The sequence below is a fragment of the Theropithecus gelada genome, chromosome 20 (assembly GCF_003255815.1).
Source record: "Theropithecus gelada isolate Dixy chromosome 20, Tgel_1.0, whole genome shotgun sequence".
NCBI classification, from domain to species: Eukaryota; Metazoa; Chordata; class Mammalia; order Primates; family Cercopithecidae; genus Theropithecus; species Theropithecus gelada.
In genome coordinates, this window is record NC_037688.1 from 5,195,588 (window position 1) to 5,217,111 (window position 21,524).

The 21,524-nt window shown below is 36.7% G+C and overlaps 1 protein-coding gene across 3 annotated transcripts in view; it reads left to right on the forward strand.

Annotated features, from left to right (window-relative positions):
• Nucleotides 1-21,524, forward strand: part of PHKB (phosphorylase kinase regulatory subunit beta) — a 227,564-nt gene that overhangs the window by 43,603 nt on the left and 162,437 nt on the right. For all 3 annotated transcript variants that reach the window (XM_025371409.1, XM_025371407.1, XM_025371408.1), the window contains 2 exons: nucleotides 6,417-6,524; nucleotides 10,222-10,302. In XM_025371409.1, coding sequence (XP_025227194.1) covers nucleotides 6,417-6,524; nucleotides 10,222-10,302 — 189 coding nt within the window. The remainder of the gene's footprint in view (nucleotides 1-6,416; nucleotides 6,525-10,221; nucleotides 10,303-21,524) is intronic.

Sequence of the window (21,524 nt, forward strand, 5' to 3'; positions counted from 1 at the left end):
GTGCGTGGAGCTGGGTATGGAATGCGAGTGCCTAGTGGGTGACTTCTGGTAAGCATACCTGGCACTGTGGGATGAACTGAATGCCGGATTAAGGTGCTCAATGCCCACACACTCATCAGATCCTGGAAAAGGTTTTGGTTGATACAGGAGGAGGGCGGCCACGGAAATCAGAATGGGTGGGGGTGGAGAAGGGCAGATAATATATAGAGAGAACATGGTGTCTGCCCCCATACCACCCTGAACGCCCTATCTCATCTGATCCCAGAAGTAAGCAAGGTCAGGCCTGGTCAGTACTTGGATGAAAGAGAGCACATAGCACAAGGGCTGGTATCAGGTGAACATATAGTAAATATTTGTGTCGTTATCATTGGTAGTTTTCCCTCTCCCTTCTAAACTATGTGTTTCAGATGCATTTCCAACTTCTATCTTTTAGCAGAGATGCACACAGGGAAATTTGCAGGCAGTTTTGATCACTTAATATTTTGTATTTTTTTATCACATGAATGTATTGTTTTAATCTACACTTGAAAATAATAGGCCAGGCACGGTGGCTCACTCTTAAAATCGTAGCACTTTGAGAGGCTGAAACGGGTGGCTCGCTTGAGGCCAGGAGTTCGAGACCAGCCTGGCCAACATGGTGAAACTCCGTCTCTACCAAAAATACAAAAATTTGCTAGATTTGGTGGCACATGCCCATAGCCACAGCTGCTCAGGAGACTGAGGCACAAGAATCACTTGAACCCTGGAGGGGGAGGTTGCAGTGAGCTGAGATTACTCCATTGCTTTCTAGCATAGGCAGCAGAGGGGAAACTCTGTCTCAAAAAAAAAAAAGGAAAAAGAAAAGAAAAAGAAAATAATAGGCTGGGCATGGTGGCTTACGCCTGTAATCCCAGCACTTTGGGAGGCTGAGGCAGGCAGGTCACGAGGTCAGGAGTTCGAGACCACCCAGGGCAACAGAGTGAGACTCCGCCTCAAAAAAAAAAAATAATAGAAAGAGTGATAACAAATCTTCTTCTTCAGGCCTGTAATTCAAGTCAAAATAAAAAAAAAAAATCATTAATATTCTGCCACCAGAATATGGCAACAAGAAAATGTTATAGAGAAAAAGTAAATAGAGACATATGAAAAGCCTTTAATTTGTCTACTGAGATTTGACTGTACAAATCAATATTGCAAAGGTTTTTCAGATGCTTGAAATGAAGTAGTATGTCACAAATTGACATACTGGAATTAAACTAGTATGTCATATGTTATGTTGAAATAATTGTGATTAAAGTTAATTTTTTCCTAAGTGTGAGATGTTATTGTTTATTTCATTTGTATCATTTCATAAATGCATAACGTCTTTATTAATTCAACTTTTCTCTCTAGGACACACTGTGAAAATCATGGTTTTCATGGGTTTGCCAAACAAGCTGACAAAGTAGAATTATCAGAAGGAAGTCTAATAATGTATTAGTTTAAGGCAGGGGTTTCCAATCTTTTGGCTTCCCTGGGCCACATGGGAAGGAGAAGAATTGTCTTGGGCCACACACAAAATACACTAACACCAACTGTAGCTGATGAGCTTAAAAAAAATTACAAAACAAATCTCATAATGTTTTAAGAAAGTTTACGAATTTGTGCTGGACTACATTCAAAGCTGTGAGTCTGTGAGTTGGACAAGCTTGGATTAAGGTTTTTTCCTTGTGGCATGGTTAGCCAGTTGCTTTTTTTACTGTTGTTTGGCCGGTTTTTTGAGACAGGGTCTCTCTGGGTCGCCCGGGCTGGAATGCAGTAGTGTAATCACAGCTCACTGCAGCCTTGACGTCCCAGGCTCAATCAACCCTCCCACCTCAGCCTCCCAAGTAGCTGGGGCTACAGGCGTACACCAACACACCCAGCTAATTTTTGTATTTTTTGTAGAGACAAGGTTTCTCCATGTTTCCCCAAGCTGGTTTTGAAATCCTGGGCTCTAGCAATCCTTTCACCTAAGCCTCCCAAAGTGCAAGGATTACAGGCGTGAGCCACCATGCCAGGCCAACTTAAGCTATTTTAAATTCCTTAAATTATAAAGGATTATCATTTTTTTTCCTATGTAGCTATGATGTGTAGACCATTAGCACCTGGCCATTAGCCAATTGTTAGTGGCTTTTCTGCTGAGATTTGACTTTACAAAGGTGTTTTGACTTTATAATGGCATTTCTTACTCAATGTTACTAACTAGCATCATAATTGTAATATGTTTTCTTCTAATACAGTTTGAGTGTGACCTAAGGTTGTTTTTGTTTTTTAATTTTAAAAATAGAGACAGGGTCTCAATATGTTGCCCAGGCTGGTCTCGAACTCCTGGGCTCAAGCAATCCTCCCACCTCGGCCTCCGAAAGTGCTAGGATTACAGGCATGAGCCACCATGCCTGACCAAGTTAAGCTATCTTAAATTCTGTAAATTACAAGGGATTATCATTTCTTTCCTGTGTAGCTATGATATAGACCATTAATGTAAATATGAATTGTAAAGAGTATATTATTCTAGTGCATATGAGTGTGAGGGACTGACTCAGGGAGATTGAAGCATGCACCTAGCTCAAAGCCTCTCACCATACCTTCACATCTTATTGCTGCTCACTGTTCTTTTCCTCCAGTCTTGGCCATTTCCTTTACAATACTGTTGCAAGAGGGAATATAAACGTATCTTAAAATGTGAAATATTTCTCTGTTGGTCTTCCCTTGAAACTAAAGCAAAGCACATTTGTAGTGTTCATTCACCGTTTGACCTGTAGCCTCATGTTATCTTTTGAAGTAAAAGCATGACCTAGAAAGTCTCCCTTCTCCACTTCTATTGATTTCTCATCATAAAACACGCTTCCTGATGTATTTTCTAAAAATACTAGCTAAAAGATATTTTAAGTTGATTATGAATTTGAGTGAATACGTGGACTTTTTCTTGATTTATTTACAGAATTTAGAGCAGTCTGTTTTCTGGGTTTTATTGTCCTGACACTTATCTTAATGCCTGCTTGTTAGTATCAGCTATGTTTTACCTCTCAGTATGCAGATACCTCTTCTCTTATTTACTGTCTATTATAATTCTGCTTACAGAGAGGCATTCAGAGTTTTTCAGAGTTGATTCAATCTGCGATTAGTTTAGAGGGCAGACGTTTGCTTTATAATAGGCTATAAATGTTGCTGTATCTAATTATTTACTTAAATTTTTTTTGTTTGAAATGCTAGTTTCTAATTAATGAGAAATCATTAAAATTTTATAAAATTTATTTTTCCAGGATTCCCTTATGAGAAGACTTTTTTTTTCTCTAAATGCATGTTTTAAGGCTATAAGTTAAAAATGGATGGCAAAATACTCAAGTTACCTTTTCCCAAATGATAAACTGTTTATTCACAATGATAAAAGTTTTCAGGAAAAATCTGAGCAAAATACAAGTGGAAGAGGCATAATTCTAGATTTATTTTAGTCTAGAAAATTTTGCTTTATTTATTATCTTAATTTTAATTGCCAGATGCCAGAATCGTATAAAATACTAATTAGCATCCTCTTGTTTTTGTCTGCTTTCAAGATGACTTTTTGTTTGTAATTGACATACAGCATGCCCCATTAATCTTCAAAGCTTATACTTTCGACGTTATTTTTTTCGAAATTTTAAATTACTTGTCTTTTTAATGGCTTTAAAACTCAAAATGTACTTATATAATCCCCCATTTGGGTATCTTTAATCATTTAGTAGTTGCTTTTCCCCTGACATAGTGATTGAATATAAATTGTCCTGCTGGGTTCTTGCATGTCTTGAAGACAAATGACAAACACCACCTTGTCAACTGCAAGAGTCACTTTATTAAACTGATGAAACCTTATCCTTTTAGATCTGTATCAAGTGGTTAAAATGTGTTTTGCTTCAGTTTTACTATTTTTGTATAGGAGTTAAGAATAATATTCAGGACTTTGAGATAATAGTGTGAAAAGAGTGACCACATTGGTTTCTGTTTGTGTAGGTTCGGATTACTACAAGCAGTTTCAGATATTGAGAAGGGATAGTCATCTTCTCTGAATTAACACCAGATGACTTTGTCACTTTATCAATAGAGAAGAACTTACATCCCTAACTGTACCCATTCTCTAGGTCCTGATTATGTACTGATAGGTTCAGACTTTTATTTTGCTGATTAGGTTCTTTAATCATAGGGAGGGCTGTATTTGTTTATGTAGGGCTCTTGGAGACAGTAAAGATGTAACATCCCTCTAGAACAATATTGCCCAATAGAACTTTTTATGAGCATACAAATGTTCCATGTTACTCTTGAGCAATACAGTACCTACTAGTGACATGTGGCTATTGATTTCATGAAATGTGGCCATTGTGACTGAAGAGCTTAATTTTTAATTTAATATAATTAATTGTAATTTAATTTAATTAGTCACATGTAGCTAGTGGCTACCGTGTTGGACAGCATAGCTTGTAGAAGTTTACAAGATAGTAGGACTCTACAGCAATACTGTTTCTCTACTCACAACACTTCTGACACCAAATGTATGGATTTTCCACACCAAGCAGTTCTCGAATTTGAGACACCAACTGGGTATATACAGTTTGTTGCAATTCTTCCAGCGATGACCTGAAGTTAAAACAGATCCTACAGGTTAAGACTCAGTTCCACAAGACTACCCCCAACTTCAGACACCAGTTGTAAGTAGTAGATCCCCAGGCTACCCACAATTCTCTCTGACTTGGCTACAATAATTCCTCGGCATCAATACTTTGTTACAGCAGCTCACAGAACTTGGGAGACACTTTACTTACTGTTACCAGTTTGTTTTAAAGGATATAAAACAAACACCAGATGAAGTGGTAGAAGATGCAGAAGGTCCCAAGCACAAGAGCGTCTGTCCACATGGTATCTGGGGTGCACTACCCTCTTGGCATGCAAATGTGTTCACTGACCCAGAAGCCCTCCAGATACCATCATCTAGGGTTTTTATAGCAATCACATTATGTAGGCATGATTGATTAAATCACTGGCTATTGGTGATTGACTCAATCACCAGCTTTTCCTTTCTCCACGTCCCCTGAAGTAAGGAGTGGGAGCGAGGAGCTGAAAGTTCCGACCCTCTGATCACTTGGTTGGTTCCTCTGGCAGTCAGTCTCCCATCTTGAAGCTATCTAGGGACCTATCAAGAGTCACATCATTAGCAAAAACTCAAGTATGGTTGAAAGAGACTTATATGAAAAAAAGACATTCTTTTTGCGCCTGTTGCTCAGGAAATTCAAAGGGTTCTTAGAGCCCTGTGCGCAGAACTAGGAAGGTAGACCAAATGTGTATTATGCCATTTCACAGGGAGATACACGCTAGTAAAAGTACAAAACAGGAAAAATAATTGAGTGACATCTACACTGATGTGGGAGTCCAGAGGAAGGAATTTTGGTGAGGGTTCAAAAAGTATAAAAGAAGATTTTTTAAGATGGTATTTTAAGGAAAAGAAGAATTTTTAAAGATGGAGAAGAAAACATGGTTCTATATAGTTTCGTAGTGAACTGAAACAAGGCAAGATTGCAACGACTTAGGTATTATCATCACTTATTTCTCATATTCCTCTTTAAAAGAGAATTATTGCATTTACCTAAAGCTATATATCTTTCAATTCATTTTTTTTGTTCCTATTTATCTCAGACTTCCAGGAATTAGCACAGTATTTGTCACATAATTGGCATCAGTAAATGTTTACCACGTTGAATTGAACAGGCCCTAACGAAATGGGTGGATTTTTTTGTCCCCAGAGTTTTTCTGTTGGATTATTTAGGTATTTACTTATTCTAAAATGGTAAAATTTTTTGTCTAGCTAGTAAATAATGGTGTGGCCTATATTCTCTTAGAGTTGATGTCTTAGTAATGAGTGTACAATATATATGGAAGGGGAAATGAAAGCATGTTAACAGCAGCATACATTAAAATTTGCGACCCTTAGAGAAAGAAATTATATTTGAAGTTTGAACACTTACTGAACTAGAATTGGCCTGTGGTCCTTTTTCATTATGAGTGTCATGTAGGCATTTCCAAATAACAGTGCAGTGGAATACAATCACTGAAATCCTGTCTCACAACATAAAGCAGAATTGTACTCTAAAACAAAGTAAGATGCAAAACATTGCAAAAGCCATTGCTACTACATTAACCTGCTCCATACGATACCTGAGTTGCTGTGCATGTGAAATATCAATTGAGAATCATGTTAACTTTATCAAGTTAGTAGTTACGAACTTTTTGTATTGTTTGTTTCTTGAGAAAAGGTAACATTTCTGCTTTGTTCGGTCCTTTACCTTAGCTTTGTTCATTAAACAGTTTCGTGAAAAATAGCTTATATAATCTATAGTCTTGGATAAGTTTATGAATTACTAACGTTGTTTAAATTTTATATTTCATTCTAGGTCCAGCAGTTTAAGCAGGATCCACGCCCAACAACATGTCTTCACTCTGTTTTCAATGTGCATACAGGAGATGAGTTGCTCTCCTATGAGGAATATGGTCATCTTCAGGTAAAAAGATATTATAAATTTTATTCTCCTTATATTCTGTAGCATAGAACAGTGATCCCCAACCTTTTTGGCACCAGGGCCCAGTTTTGTGGATAACAATTTTTCCATGGATGGCGTAAGGGCTGGATGGTTTTGGGATGAAACTGTTCCATCTCAGATCATCAGGCATTAGATTCTCATAAGGAGAGCACAACCTGAATCCCTTGCATGTGCAGCTCACAATAGTGTTTGCGCTCCTCTGAGAATCTAAGGCCACTGCTGATATGAGGGGAGGCAGAGCTCAGGCAGTAATGCTTGCTCACTGCCGCTCACCTCCTGCTGTGCAGCCTAGTTCCAAACAGGATGTGGACCCATAGCAGTCTTTGGCCCAGAGGTTGGGAAGCCCTGTCATAGAGGATTTGAGGCTGTTTAAAAATAATTTTTAAATTAGATTTTATAAATTGTTCAAAATAGAAGTACAGAATCAACCCTAAAATGGAGAAGAAAGTGAAATGGCAGCCACCAGGGCTGAGTTAATTGCGGCAATTGAACATGAAATCCGAGTAAATTCTTGGTCTTCAAGCAAAAAGGGTAAATGGATAAATTATAATATTATTAATGTGCAAAAGAAGGAAGCCTACAATTATTTCAGTGACGAAAGTTTTTACATGTTATCAAATTTAGAAGAATTTTAGCATTTAGGACCTAGGGGACAAAAGACAGTTGACAGTGGTGTAATAGCAAATCAGTTTTGTTTAACAGCAGTTCATTTCTTAATGTATCATCCTTCAGTAAAGCTCAAAACATGTCACTGAAATGTAATTCCAAAAGGTATTTCTGAAGTCCGTAAATTTTGTCTTATATAATATATTAAATTTTATACCTATGCTTAGAACACACTGTGAAGTTTTATTTTTTTTTTTCATTTTATTCCCCTCTCACATCTGTGTATTGTTTTTTAGCTGCACATTCTGTTGTTTAATCGATTTTCTGCTCATCATTTGGTTCTCTGTCTTTGGGACAGAATACTTACTATTCTTATATTCCTTACTAAATTAAGAGTATCTCCTTTTTATAGTCCCTCTCACTCTAGAGATCTGAAATGTCTTATTTTAGTATATCTTCTCTAAACACAGAAAGTGCGGTGCTCTCATTTCTATGCAGCAGAAACTCTTGTACTTATTTGTAAATAGCTCCTTGGAGAGTTAGTGTTGTATGAATATGTAGTTTTTCAACCTTAACCTTATAACTATAGCCTAATCAGATTGTATGTGCCTTTTCCTTTGATAAATATGTTTGCTATCAGAAGTAGGGTTTTCAGAAAATAGCAGATTATTTATCTTTTTATCCCAGAATTCAGCTCAGCACTTGGTACATAGTTGGCCTTAAATTTTGGTCAACCTGTTATATGGTAGTCCCTTTGCAACTTACAATGTACTAACATTTTCTCACAGAAGCATCCCACAAGTCAGAGCAGAGAGCTCTTAGAGGTGTCCCCTGTAAAAGGCTGCCCATAGGAATGAAATTTCTTCGAAGTCGTTTTTCAATGGCTAGTGTCAATGCTGTAAGAGAACATCTGGGGGAGCCTGGCAGTGGGATGAAACCTTTCTCACCATACAACCATGTTTTAAGAAGAGTCACTAAAATGTTAGTGTAAATCTGAAAAATCTAAAACCAGAATACTGCATCTTCTTGTGTGGCCCACTTGGACCTTGATAAGTCCCTGACATCCAATGGACCCTTGAGTGCCGGAAAGTCAGGAGACACCCGGGATCAGCCTGGTTCCTGAGAGGGTCACCAGCAATGCTAGGCCCTGGGCTGCTCTGCCCAAGGCCTCCAGGGCACCAATAATTTTCTGCCCCAATTTTCTATCTATTACTCAGTTGGGCCAGAGGAGAGTCATGGAAGACATAGCCACTCGAGCTGTCAGAGGGAAATAATCTATGTTAGAATTCTATGGGAATAGAATTACACCTTGCTTTCTCTCTATTTTTAACTCAGGCTTACAGTTTCCTGGCTGAGTGAAAGTTTTTCACTGCCTTTTTTTCTTATTTACTTATTTAATAACAGTTTTATTGAAATATAATTCTCATAACATGTAATTCACCTATTTAAAGTATATAATTTGATGGTTTTTAGTATATTCAGAGTTTCTCAACCATTATCACTATAAATTTTAGAACATTGTCATCACCCCAGGAAGAAACGTTATACCCATTACCTGCAAAAATAAACTTTGTATTCCCTATATTCTCCAAAGCCCCCCAGCTCTAGGCAGCAGCCAGTCTTTCTGTCCTTGTGGATTTGTCTACTTTTGGCATTTCATATACAATAAATGATCTTTTTGTGACTGGCTTTTTAAATTTAGCATTATGTTTTCAAGGTGTATTGGTCAGGATTCTTCAAGGGGACAGAACTAATAATGATGAAGAGAGGAGAGGGACAGAGAGAGAGAGGGAGGGAGGGAAGGAGAGGTTAGAGGAATTGACCCACACAATTATGGAGGCTGAGAAGTCCCATGGGAGGCTGTCTGCAAGCTGCAAAAGCAAGGATGCCGCTAATGTGGCTTAGTCCACATCTGAAAGCCTCAGAACCATACAAGCCAGTGGTGTAACTCTCCGTTGGAGGATGAAGGCCCGAAAGCCCAGGGGGCCACTGATGGAAGCTGGTTAACGTGGAGTTCTGATGTTCAAAGGAAGGAGAAGAAGGGCATATGAGAGCAAGAATTCACCTTTCCTCTGCCTTTTTGTTCCATCTGGGTGGCCCCCAGTCATTTCGGTGGTGCCTGCCTATCTTGAGGGCAAATCATCCCCACTCAGCTGGCCAACTCACGTGCCTGCTTCCTCCAGAAACATCTCATAGATGCACCCAGAAACAATGCTTTGCCAGCTGTCTAGGTATCCCTTTATCCAGTCAAGTTGACAGCTAAAATGGACCAACCAAGGGTTGTGCCTGTTGTGGCACTTATATTTCCTGCTTCTTTACCTGAGACAACTCACACATCCCATTCAGGATTCTGTGAGTATCCTTTTTTGTTAAAGTGGATATTAGTATTTTTTTGTTTATATCATAAAATATTTTTAATACACTAAAATAATACCTTCTTTGTTCATAAAACTAATTCGTTCATAAACATGTTTTAAATTATGTTATACCATTAACATTAATATGTTCCTGCAGTTGTTTACAGAAATTCTGTATTCGCTGAATATAAGACTGTTTTCAAGATGCGCCGCCTATTGTTTATGGGGTACTGGCCTCATCATCATGTCTTGCTTACCAAATAACTTTTCTCATTTCCATATATTGGAGGTGGATTGGCATTTCATACTGCCTGTGGGGCAAAGTAGAAGTACTTTAGACCCAAAGCTTGAAAATAAATCTTAAAAAGCAAATGATATATTCCTATTTTTTCAAAGTTCTTTTTGCCATGTAAAGAAAACAAATGATGTAGAAACAATTGTTAACAGTTTTATTTGAAGCTGTTTCCGTAATCCGGTGTTTTCCATTACAATGAATTTGAGAATTTAGAATTTTGCATACAAAGCTGGGATTTTATTATCAACTAAATTCACAACACCTTTCTTTCACAGTAGGAAAGGGAATAGTTTTATGACACTATTAGAGCAAATGACTTGTAATTTTAGCCTTAATTAATTAATTTTAGAACTTGTTTTGGTTGTTTCCTTTAACCTTTTAATGTTTCTGTTTGTTGCAGATAAATGCAGTGTCACTCTATCTCCTTTACCTTGTGGAAATGATTTCCTCAGGACTCCAGATTATCTACAACACTGATGAGGTATCATTTCCCCAAATTTTCTACTACTAAATTTCACCTCTGAAAATATCTTTTTTTTTTTTTTTTTTTTAGTTTTCACAGCTATTTTTAGTTTACAAAAAATGTATTCCTATTACATTTATATAATCAGATATAGATGTTGGTTATTGAATGAAAAAGTCTTTATATCTTCAATGCATTGCACTTTTAAAATGAACACAATGTGTAACAGGTTGTAAAACTTTACTGCCATGAAGACTCTTATTTCAGGTGATCTAAAATAAAATCATGTAACTTTTACAAAATTTTAGTAACAATGAAAGCAAAATCGCATTTGCAGATTTTCTCAATTATTGTCTTTTTGTTTTGTTTTGTTTTTTTGAGATGGAGTCTTGCTCTGTTACCCGGCTGGAGTTCAGTGGCACAATCTCAGCTTGCCGCAACCTCTGCCTCCCAGGTTCAAGCGATTCCCCTGCCTCAGCCTCCAAAGTAGCTGGGATTACAGGCATGCGCCACCACGCCCAACTTATTTTTTGTATTTTAATAGAGACGGGGTTTCACCATGTTGGCCAAGACAGTCTTGATCTCCTGGCCTCATGATCCGACCACCTCGGCCTCCCAAAGTGCTGGGATTACAGGCATGTGAGCCACCACACCCGGTCTCCTTTTTTTTTATTTTTACATAGTTGCATTTTGTAACTTACCCTTTCAAAAGTAAAGAGAAACTTTTATCCTCTTACATTATTTTTATTTGTAGGACCTCAGTAGGGTTCTTCATGTTTTTCAAAAGACAAATACCATATTCTTATTCTTATTGGGAAAATTGTAAAGAATTCATATCCCGAAGATGAGAAGCATTTCTTTCACAGGCATTAATGCTTGAACAAACACATAGGCACATGTGCTGATATACTTTGAAATGTGCCACAGTGGGAGCAAAAAAGCTTTTATTACTTGGTACATGCAGTGAGAACTCTGTGAAAGAGTAGATGTACTATATATGCTTGTTACTATTCCTCTCCTGTGATCCATGCAAGGGAGAACAGTTACATCAGACACTCAACACCAAAATTGTCATTGGACCGTGCTGAGGGTGCTTGCTACAAAATAGGTGCATGTAGCCCTGCCCTCTAGTAGTTTATATTCTCATACACACTTACAGTGTATGAGTTTATAGTCTCATACAGTAAATAAATTCTATTTAGAAGTGAAGATAAATAATGAAGAAGAAATTATGGTAGTAAGAAAGTAATAGTACCCAGTATGGTGTTTCTTCTATTTGATTTGTCAAAGAATTCTATGGTTTCATTTAATCCAAATAGTTGTTAGTGTTTATAATATTGTAAAGTAGGATTATTCAAGCATTTGGGGTCGGGGAGGAGCTAGGAAACTCCTGTTTTAGTCCAATTTTAGGGAGCATGCTAAAATATAAAACAAATAAGGGAGAGGAGCTGGGAAACTCCTGTTTTAGACCAATCTTAAAGAGCATGCTGAAATATAAAACAAATAAAAGAGGCATGACTCTGACTGAGGACAGGAGGCCTTCCAGAACCAGCCCACTTAGCTTCTCATTTTTTTCTACCCATAACATCTCCAAAGTACTGAGAGAAATATCCTAAATCCCTGTGGAACATCTTATGATAACCATTTACAATTAGTGGCAACTAATATTGCTTGCAATTGCTTTCCCACTAATGTTACTGGAGGTAAAATGGTAGTGTTGAAATTGCCTTAGTTAGCAGTGGCTTTGCTTTGTTCAGTAATTTTTTTTTTTTTTTTTCCTGAGACAGTGTATCACTCTGAGACGGAGTGCAATAACACCGTCTCAGCTCATTGCAGCCTCAACTTCCTGGGCTCAGGTGATTCTCCCACCTCAGCCTCCTCAGTAGCTGGGACTGCAGATGCACACCACCGTGCCCAGCCAATTTCTGTTGTATTTTTTGTAGAGATGGGTTTTACCATGTTGCCCAGGTTGGTCTCGAACTCCTGGGCTCAAGCAATCAGCCCACCTCAGTCTCCTAAAGTGCTGGGATTACATCTGGGAGCCACCGCACCTGGCCTTGTTCGGTAATTTATTTTTAATTGTAAAAATTTTACTTTTTGCTTTCTCAATATATGTCATAATTCGTTTTATATTTTTGTCAACTGCCGTTTTTCATGAATATTATTTGCTTTAGCCATTCCATTTGGTTTTATATAGCTTATGTAAGCTTTAAAATTTTTAGATATTTACTTTCCTTCTTAAACTCTTTTTTAAAAAATTTCTTATTTGTGGTTTTTCTTGGCCTTATGGTTTTTATTTACTATATGTGAAGTTTTTATGTAGCTAATTATCAATAGCCTTCAATATGTACACTTAAAAATCCTAGAGTAATAAAACATGTCATTTCTGCTCACCATCTTTTTCCTTGAGATTCTATATAATGTGTTGGATCATATGGAGAGGCAGTAAATGGACCTGCATAGAATCAGTTAATGAAATTCTTTTTATCTAAAGATCTCAGATGATTTAATTCTTTGAAAAGTAGTATGACTTGGAAGCCTTTTCTTTTTTAACTGTATCTTAGGCTCTGGTTTGGCTAGTTCTTAACCCTATCACATCTTCAGTTCCTAGTTACATTTACATTTTAAGGCAGTCTAAGGACCCAGGATGTCAGTGGGGTTATCATTTATTTTCTTCTCTATTTACTATAAAATGTAAAATTTGCCATAATGCTTATTTTTCTTAGGATTGAAAAAATCAGAGTTTGGAGATAAACATATGCGTGCACACACACACACACACATACACATACATACATACATATGTAATAGAATATGGTACTGCATTGTCTGGACTTTGGGGTTTTTGATAAGCCTTTCTTTTGCAGGTCATCATATCTTTACCGGTTCTGTTGTTTTTATAAACTTTGTGTCTATACTGTAGTTCCTTTGGGAGAGGGCCATGGTCTTAAGGGTCATGTGCACTGTTACAAAGGGGCAGTGAACCTACTGAGTGACCATGTTTGTGGTGATGAACTTTGCTGGAGAATGTATTTCCTAAGGGCGGATGCAGTAGTGTATGCTAAATTTTCTAACATCTTTCGTTGCCCACACAGGTGTACCATGTTTCCTTGGTATCAGTATTTCCTAGTGTCTATAAAAGTCTTGCTGTGTACATTGGTCATACTCATTTTTTATTAAAAATAAAAACTTTGAAAATGACAAAGTTACGTAGTTCTGCCCTTGTACTGCTGTTTGCTTTCTTTATCTGGAGAGAAACTCATCATATATGTTAAACTTAGACCTAAATATAAATTTACCTAAGTCAGTCCTTCTAATAGAGATAACTTATTTACATCTCTTGGAGGGAGGCAAAGTAATGAACTGCTACATGGTGTTCCATGTCTCATTTCGTGACATTCTCCATTAATAAATATTCTAAAAGTAGATTCATAGAGATAAGAAAGAAATCGTTTACAAGTGGGTCCAGAGAAACTTACTTCATTTAAAGTCAAAGTACCCCCTCAAATTTGTATAACAATGAAATTTTGTTTTGTGTTTGAGATACTTTTTTATGTCTCTTACGGAAGTTATTAAGAGCACATTTAGGTTGCAAGCCTTATAATAAAAATTGTGCACAAAACTGTAGGTGCTTGTTCAACATAAGACCTGTGGAAGTCCCCTTTATGAACTCATGTGTCATTTACTTTTTTTTACAAAGATGTTTTCTACCGTATGACCTAGCAGCTCTTTTCAAGTATGTCATGTTTCAGATTGGATTGACACATGGAATTTCTCTCTTACTGTATTAATCATCTTTTGCTATGTAACAAACTACCTCAGAACTTAGTGGCTTAAAAGATTAAACATTTATTATTTCACAGCCCATAAGTCAGGAATATGGGAGCAGCTAAGTTGGGTGGTGCTGACTTGGGGTCTCTTATGAAGCTGCACTTAAGAAAGATGTCAGCTGGCTCTGCACTCATCTGAAGGGTTTACTGAGGCTGGAAGACCCACTTCTGAGATGGCTCACTCATATGGCTGTTGGCAGGAAGTCTTAGTTTCTCCCCAGCTGTTATTAGCAAGAGGCCTCTTCAACTGAGCTGCTTTGAGTGTCTTCATGACGTAGCAGGTGGCTTCCTCCAGAGCAAGTGATCCAAGATAAAAAATACAGTGCTTTTTGTGACCTAGCCTCAGAAGTTACATTTATTCAGTATCCTATTTATTACACAAGTCAGTGTTACTCAGTGTAGGCAGGGTTTTCACAAGGGCTTAGATACTAGGAGTTATGTATGATCGGGAGCCAGCCTCCTGTTTTTAGCAGTAGTTTTTAGTTCAACTTTGTTAGAGAGATTTTTTAAGGTGGGATTTTTTTTTCCTTGAATACTAAGACTTTTATTTTAAAGATAGGTATTTTATTCTATTATTTTCTATTACTATTTACTAAGTTGTTGTGTACATGTTTTCTCTTTAAAATGTTAAAATTTTTTTCTGGCTTTTATTTATTGTATGGAAACTTTGTGTCCTAGATTCTACCTTTTGCTATGAGGTGGTTATCAGGCTGAACTTGAGGGGTTTCTATCTCAAAAGTTGGAACAAATAAATCTTTTCTATAAGTAATCTTAGAGGCATTATAAGGTATTCTTAGCTCCTGCTTGTCATCAATTTACAGAGAAATAAGTAAGTTGCTCAAAACTATTTATGGATGGTTTTTCATCCAAAAATAGAAATATAACACTGTCCTTGTTTCTAAAATTATATGTAGCAATAGCAATAATGACTTAACATTATATAGAACTTATGTGCTGTCACTGTTCAAAGTGCTTTGCATATATAAAAACTTATTTAATCCTTATAGCAACTCTGTCAGGTAGGTACAGTTACTATCTTCATTTTACAAATGACCAAAATAATGCAGAGAGCCACTAAGTGGCTTATTCCAGGTCGCACATGTAGTACATGGCAGGGCTGGGATTTAAACCAAGTAGTCTGACTCAAGAGTTCATTTTCTACGCTGAAAGTGTTAGATCTCTGTTTAACCTGTACAGATGTGAGTGACATATATGTCATGTGGCAACATCATATTCAAGCTTCGAAGGCAGCCAAAGAGACCTAAGGCTTGCAGGTTTGTTCATGTATAGTTGTTTGTATTTGTTCATGTATCCTTGCATGGATTATACAACTATCTGAAAAACGTTTATTGCGTTTCCATAATGGGCTAAATAGTGAGAATATAAAAAATGAAAAAAGAGATTAGTCTGTAACATCATGCAGTCCATATTATTGTGGGGAAAACAGAGAATGGGTTGTGTTTTCATTTTCTTGATAATATCCTTTGAAGCTCAAAGTTTTTTATTAATTTTGATTAAGTCCCATTTGTCTTAAGTTTTTGTTGTTGTTGCTTGTGCTTTAGGTGTCATAGGTGTTTTAAAATTTCTTTTAATATGGTTTTGGAGTTTTTAATACATTAGTCTTTCATTCTTTTAAATTCTTTTCTGCATATTTAATTTTGTATACTAGGTTAAATGGAGCTTCTTAATTTTATTATCAGAATGTTCATTGCTACTATATAGAAATTCATTTGATTTTTGTAAATTGATCTTGTGTTCTGCAATCTTGAACTCGTGTTTAAGCTTTAACCGTTTTTATGAATTCTTTAGGTTTTCATACTACATAGAAAGTACACTAGTAATAGTGTACTTCTTCATATCCAATATGGATGGCTTTTAAATCTTTTTCTTGCCTAATTTCCCTGGATAGATGCTCCAAATACAATATTGAAGATAAGGGATGCGAGTGGACATCCTTGTCTTGTTCCTGATTTTAGGGCAAAACCTTTTAATCTTTCACCATTAAGTGTTACCTGTGGGCTGGGTGCAGTGCCTCACCCTTGTAATCCCAGCACTTTGGGAAGCCGAGGTGGGTGGATCACATGAGGTCAGGAGTTCAAGACCAGCCCAATCAATGTGATGAAACCCCATCTCTACTAAAAATACAAAAATTAGCCTGGCGTGGTGGTGTACACCTGTAATCCCAGATACTGGAGAGGCTGAGACAGGAGAATTGCTTGAACCCAGGAGGCAGAGGTTGTGGTGAGCCAAGATGGCGCCATTGCACTCCAGCCTGGGAAACAAGCGAAACTACATCTCAAAAAAAAAAAAAAAGAAAAGAAAAAAAAAGAAAAGTGTTACCTGTGGGTTTTTTTTGGAGATGCCCTTCATCAGATTGAGAAAGTTTGCTTCTATTCCTCATTTCTTGAGTGCTTTCATCATGAAAAGTTGTTAGATTTTTAATATTTTTTCTATATCTGTTGAGATGATTATGTGATTTTTGTTTTTTATTTAATTGATACGTACTACTTTATTGATTGATTTTCTTATTTCGAACCTACCTAAAATATCTGGAATAAATCCTGTTTGGTCATGATGTATAATCCATTTTAAATGTCACTGCATTCATTTGCTGATACTTTGTTGAGTATTTTTACATTAATGGTCATAATGAATATTGGTATATATCCATTCTGTGTTTTGTTGGATGAGATACCTTTGTCTGGTGTTGGTACCAGGGCCAATAATGGGCTCCTAGGATGGGTTAGGAAATGTTTTCTCTTATATTTTTTGAAGTATTGGTATTAATTCTTTAAATGTTTGGTAGATTTTATCAGTAAAGCTTGCTGGGTCTGGGATTTTCTTTACGGAAATATGTTTGATTACTATTTCTCTTCAGATTTTCTATTTCTTCTTCAGTCAGTTTTAGTAGTTTGTGTTTCTCCAGGAATTTGTCTATTTAATCTAGATTATCTAATTTATCTAATTTGTTGGCACATATTAATTCATAGTATCCTATTTCAATCCTCTTTATTTCTCTAAGATTGATGTTAATGTCCCTTTTTTCATCCTTCCTTTAATAGTTTGAGTCTTATCCCTTTTTTTCTTGGTCAGCCTAGCTAAAGTTTATTGATTTGTGTTAGCCTTTTCAAAAAATCAACTTTTGGTTTTATTTATTTTTAGAATTATTTTTCTCTTCTCCATTTTATTTATTTATTTATTTTAGTCTTTATTATTTTTTTCCTTCTGATTGGTTTAGGTTCATTTTTCTCTTATTTTTTCTAGTTTCTTGTGCTGAAAGATTAAATTATTGACTTGAGATCATTCTTCTTTTTAAAATAGAGGCCTTTTCAATTATAAATTTCCATCTACACTTTACCTATCTGCATCCCATTAGTTTTGATATTCTGTGGGTTTTTTTTATTCATTCATCTCAGTGTGTTTTTTGATTTCTCTTGTGAGTTTTTCTTTGACCCATTGTTTATTTAGTAGTACAGTGTTTTAATTTTCACATATTTGTGAATTTTTCAAATTTCTTTCTGTTACTGATGTATAATTTCATTCTGTGATGGTTGGAAAACATACTTGGTATGATGTCTGTACATTATTGAACATGGTTATTCACATTATTGCCCTTTTCAACTCAGAATTTTTTGTTTGTTTGTTTTAGTAATTTCTATCTCTATTGATTTTGTCTATTTGGTGTGACATCTTTCTTAGGGGTTCCTTTTGTTCTTTGTACATGATTTCCTTCAGCCCTTTGAGCATATTGAGAAGAGTTGATTTAGTCTTTGTCTAGTAAGTCCAGTGTTTGGGCTTTATCAGGAAAAGTGTCTATTAATTTCATTTTTCAGGTATATAGACCACAATTTGTTTCTTTGCACATCTCATCTTTCTTTGTTAAAAGTGGACATTTAGAATAATATATTAACTCTAGAAATCAGGTCTCCCTACTTCAAAGTGTGGTGGTGTTGATGTTTATATTTGTGGAGTTGCCTGTTTGTTGAGCATCTTTCCTGAAAATTTTCTGTGAATTATGTATTCTTTTGTCATAGGTGGCCATTGATATCTTTGCTGAGTTAGCTTACTGGTCAGTTAATGATTGAACAGAAATTTACTTAAATGCTTTGAACCAGTCGGTCTCCTAGCCTTTGCAGAGGTTCTCACTGTGTGTGTTAGGCTTGAAAGCTCTCATAGGAAGTGCCCAATTCTACTTGAGCTTTCACTTCCCGCTTTTGTAGAGCATCCAGTTCAGCCAGAGGTGTGAGAGTATTATCTCAGGTCTTTACTTACTACAGGCCCACGCCTATGTGTGTGCATAGCTTTCTGACTTTCCAGGAATATGTTGGAGATTTTCAGTGGCCCCTGTGGACACTTCATCCCCCAGTTTTAAGAAAATTTGTTTTAGGCGGCTGCAGTGTTAAATGGTTGCAACTGATTATTTCCTTTATATGCCTAGATAAAAGGCCATTTGCATCTGTGTGAGCTCTGAGGTCATTTAAAGAAAAGCTCTGAATGCCTGTGTTCAAGAAGCTGTCAGACGCTGATTCAAATAGTAACAGTTTACTAAGATGGTGATTTGGGGGAGTTCTAAAGCTGTTCTGTTCCTCCTTCCTGTTTTTGCTAGTCTGCTGTTTTTCGTGTGTACTATGATTTTGTGGCTGTTGATATATAAACCTACTACAGAGTTGGGGAGAAGGGTTGAGAATAGGGCAATTTCACATACCCCAAGCTCACTCTGCTTACTGAGATTTCAGCTGTTTTTCTTGATTTAATGTTTGGATTGTTGCATGCTCTTGTTTAATTTCCAGAGTTTTGAAAAAGTTTGATGATTTTTGTCAGTATTCTTACTGCTTGTGTGAACAATTGGATTTCCTGAGACCTTTCCTCTGCTATTCCATGATTTGCATTTCTATTAGTTGTTTGTTTTTTCATAATTATTGTTTATGTAACTTTACATTTGTACCTTCCCCTACTGCCAAAGAAAACCCTTTTATCCTGCAGTTCAGTCATTTTATAAGATCAATTAACCCTGGAGTCCTAATGTATTTTTTAACTCCCTTTAAAAAAAAAAACAAAAAACTTTAATATGCTGCATACATTTTGCTACATTTAAACATGTATTATACAATATTTTTAATGGCTGTGTGACATTCTGTAACATGTGTCAGAAATATACAATCAGGCTGGGCGTGGTGGCCCATGCCTATAATCCCAGCACTTTGAAAGGCCGAGGCTGATGGATCATCTGAGATCAGGAGTTCAAGACCAGCCTGGCCAACATAGTGAAACCCTGTATCTACTAAAAATACAAAAATTACCCAGGTGTGGTGGTGCGCGCCTGTAATCCCAGCTGCTCAGGGGACAGAGGCAGGAGAATCGCTTGAAGCTCAGAGGTGGAGGTTGCCGTGAGCCGAGATCATGCCACTGCACTCCAGCCTAGGTGACAGAGTGAGACTCTGTCTCAAAAAAAAAAAAAAAGAAAGAAAAGAAAAGAAAAAAAAAAAGAAATACACATCCAAATGCCTCTAGTTCATTTATTCTCAAAATATTTAGTGAACCCCTGTTGTGTACCAGGCCTTTGCTAGTACATTTAGGCTTACTGCAGTATATTTCTATTGTAAAAGTAATGCTGTCATGCTGCTGAATATTTGTACCCATTTTTGCATAGTATTTTTATGAAGTTCTTAGAATTCAGCTCTTACGTTGAGATTTCTGTAACTCCATTGATTTTACAATTGGGCAGTGAATTTATACTTATATCTGAATTAGTGTCTTTGATTTTTTTGAACTAAAGTTAAACTCTCAAGTATTTATGTAGAAATGTTTTTGTAATTTTTGTTGGATACATGACTTACCGAATAAAGTTTAAATTAACATATTTAATAAAGCTTATCATATGAATGACTGAAATTTATTTTTCAACCTGGCCCTTCTAAATTATACTTTGTTATGAAATGTTAGATTAACTCATCCCATATCTGTTGGGAATGACTACAGTGGCTTAAATAAAAAGGTGCTTATCTTTCTCATCTAATAAGAAGCCTGGAGATAGCTTACTGGTTAGTTGGTTAGTTTTCCTTTTCTTTATGACCTCAAAATGGCTGCTCTAAAAAATGCTAACAAAAAAGTTAATAAAAGAAGAGTGTTAGCTCCTTTTCATCAGAAGTCACATTTTTATTAGACATATCCAAAGTCTGTAGCAGTCCTCTGCTCATGCCTTATTGGACTGTGCTATTATAAGGCCATGTCCAGTTGAACCAGAAAGCTGGGAAAGTATGTATTTCTTTTCTAGCTTCTTATAGTTGTGCTGTTCAATAGAAATATAATGTGGACTATGTGTGTAATATCTAGTAGCTACATTAAAGAAATATGAAATCATTATTATAATTTTTTTTTTTTTGAGACAATGTCTTGCTGTGTCACCCAGGTGGGAGTGCAGTGGCTTGATATCGGCTCACTGCAACCCCTGCCTCCTGGGCTCAAGTCGCTTCTCATGCCTTAGCCTCCCAAGTAGCTGGCAGTACAAGTGCGTGCTACCAGAGTTGGCTAATATGTTTTCTTTTGGTAGAGATGGGGTTTCACTGTGTTGCCCAGGCTTGTGGAACTCCTGAGCTCAAGCCATCTGCCTACCTCAGCCTCCCAAAGTACTGGGATTACATACATGAGCCACCACACCTGGCCCAAGAGAAGATGAAATTATTATTATTATTTGTTTTGAGACAGAGCCTCACTCTGTCACCCAGGCTGGCGTGCAGTTGCGAGATCTCGGCTCACTGCAAGCTCCACCTCCCGGGTTCACGCCATTCTCCTGCCTCAGCCTCCCGAGTAGCTGGGACTACAGGCGCCCACCACCAGGCCCAGCTAGTTTTTTGTATTTTTAGTAGAGATGGGGTTTTACCGTGTTAGCCAGGATGGTCTTGATCTCCTGAGCTCATGATCCACCCACCTCGGCCTCCCAAAGTGCTGGGATTACAGGTGTGAGCCACCGTGCCTGGCCGAAATTGTTTTTAATAACATTTTATTTAATGCAGTATAATAATGTTTAAACATGTAATAAGTATAAAAGATTGTCAAGGAAATAGTGCACATTCTTTGTTTTTTGCTGAATCTTCAAAATCTGGAATATGTTTTACATTGAAAGCCCATGTCATTTTTGCTTAGCTGCGTGGCAACTGCTCAGTATCCACATGTAGCTAATGGCTACCTCATTTACTGCATGTGGTTGTTTGCTTTCTTTACCTGTCACTTATAAATATACTGAACTAAATTTTCATAATGCAAATGTACAGGAATCAGGAAATTTTTGTTAGATATATGGCCATTAATTGAATAAATTTAAGGTTTTCATGTTTATTAAAGCTTTTCATATGAATAATGGAACTGTATCTTTGGATCTTCAAAGTATACTTCATTATGAAATGTTAGATT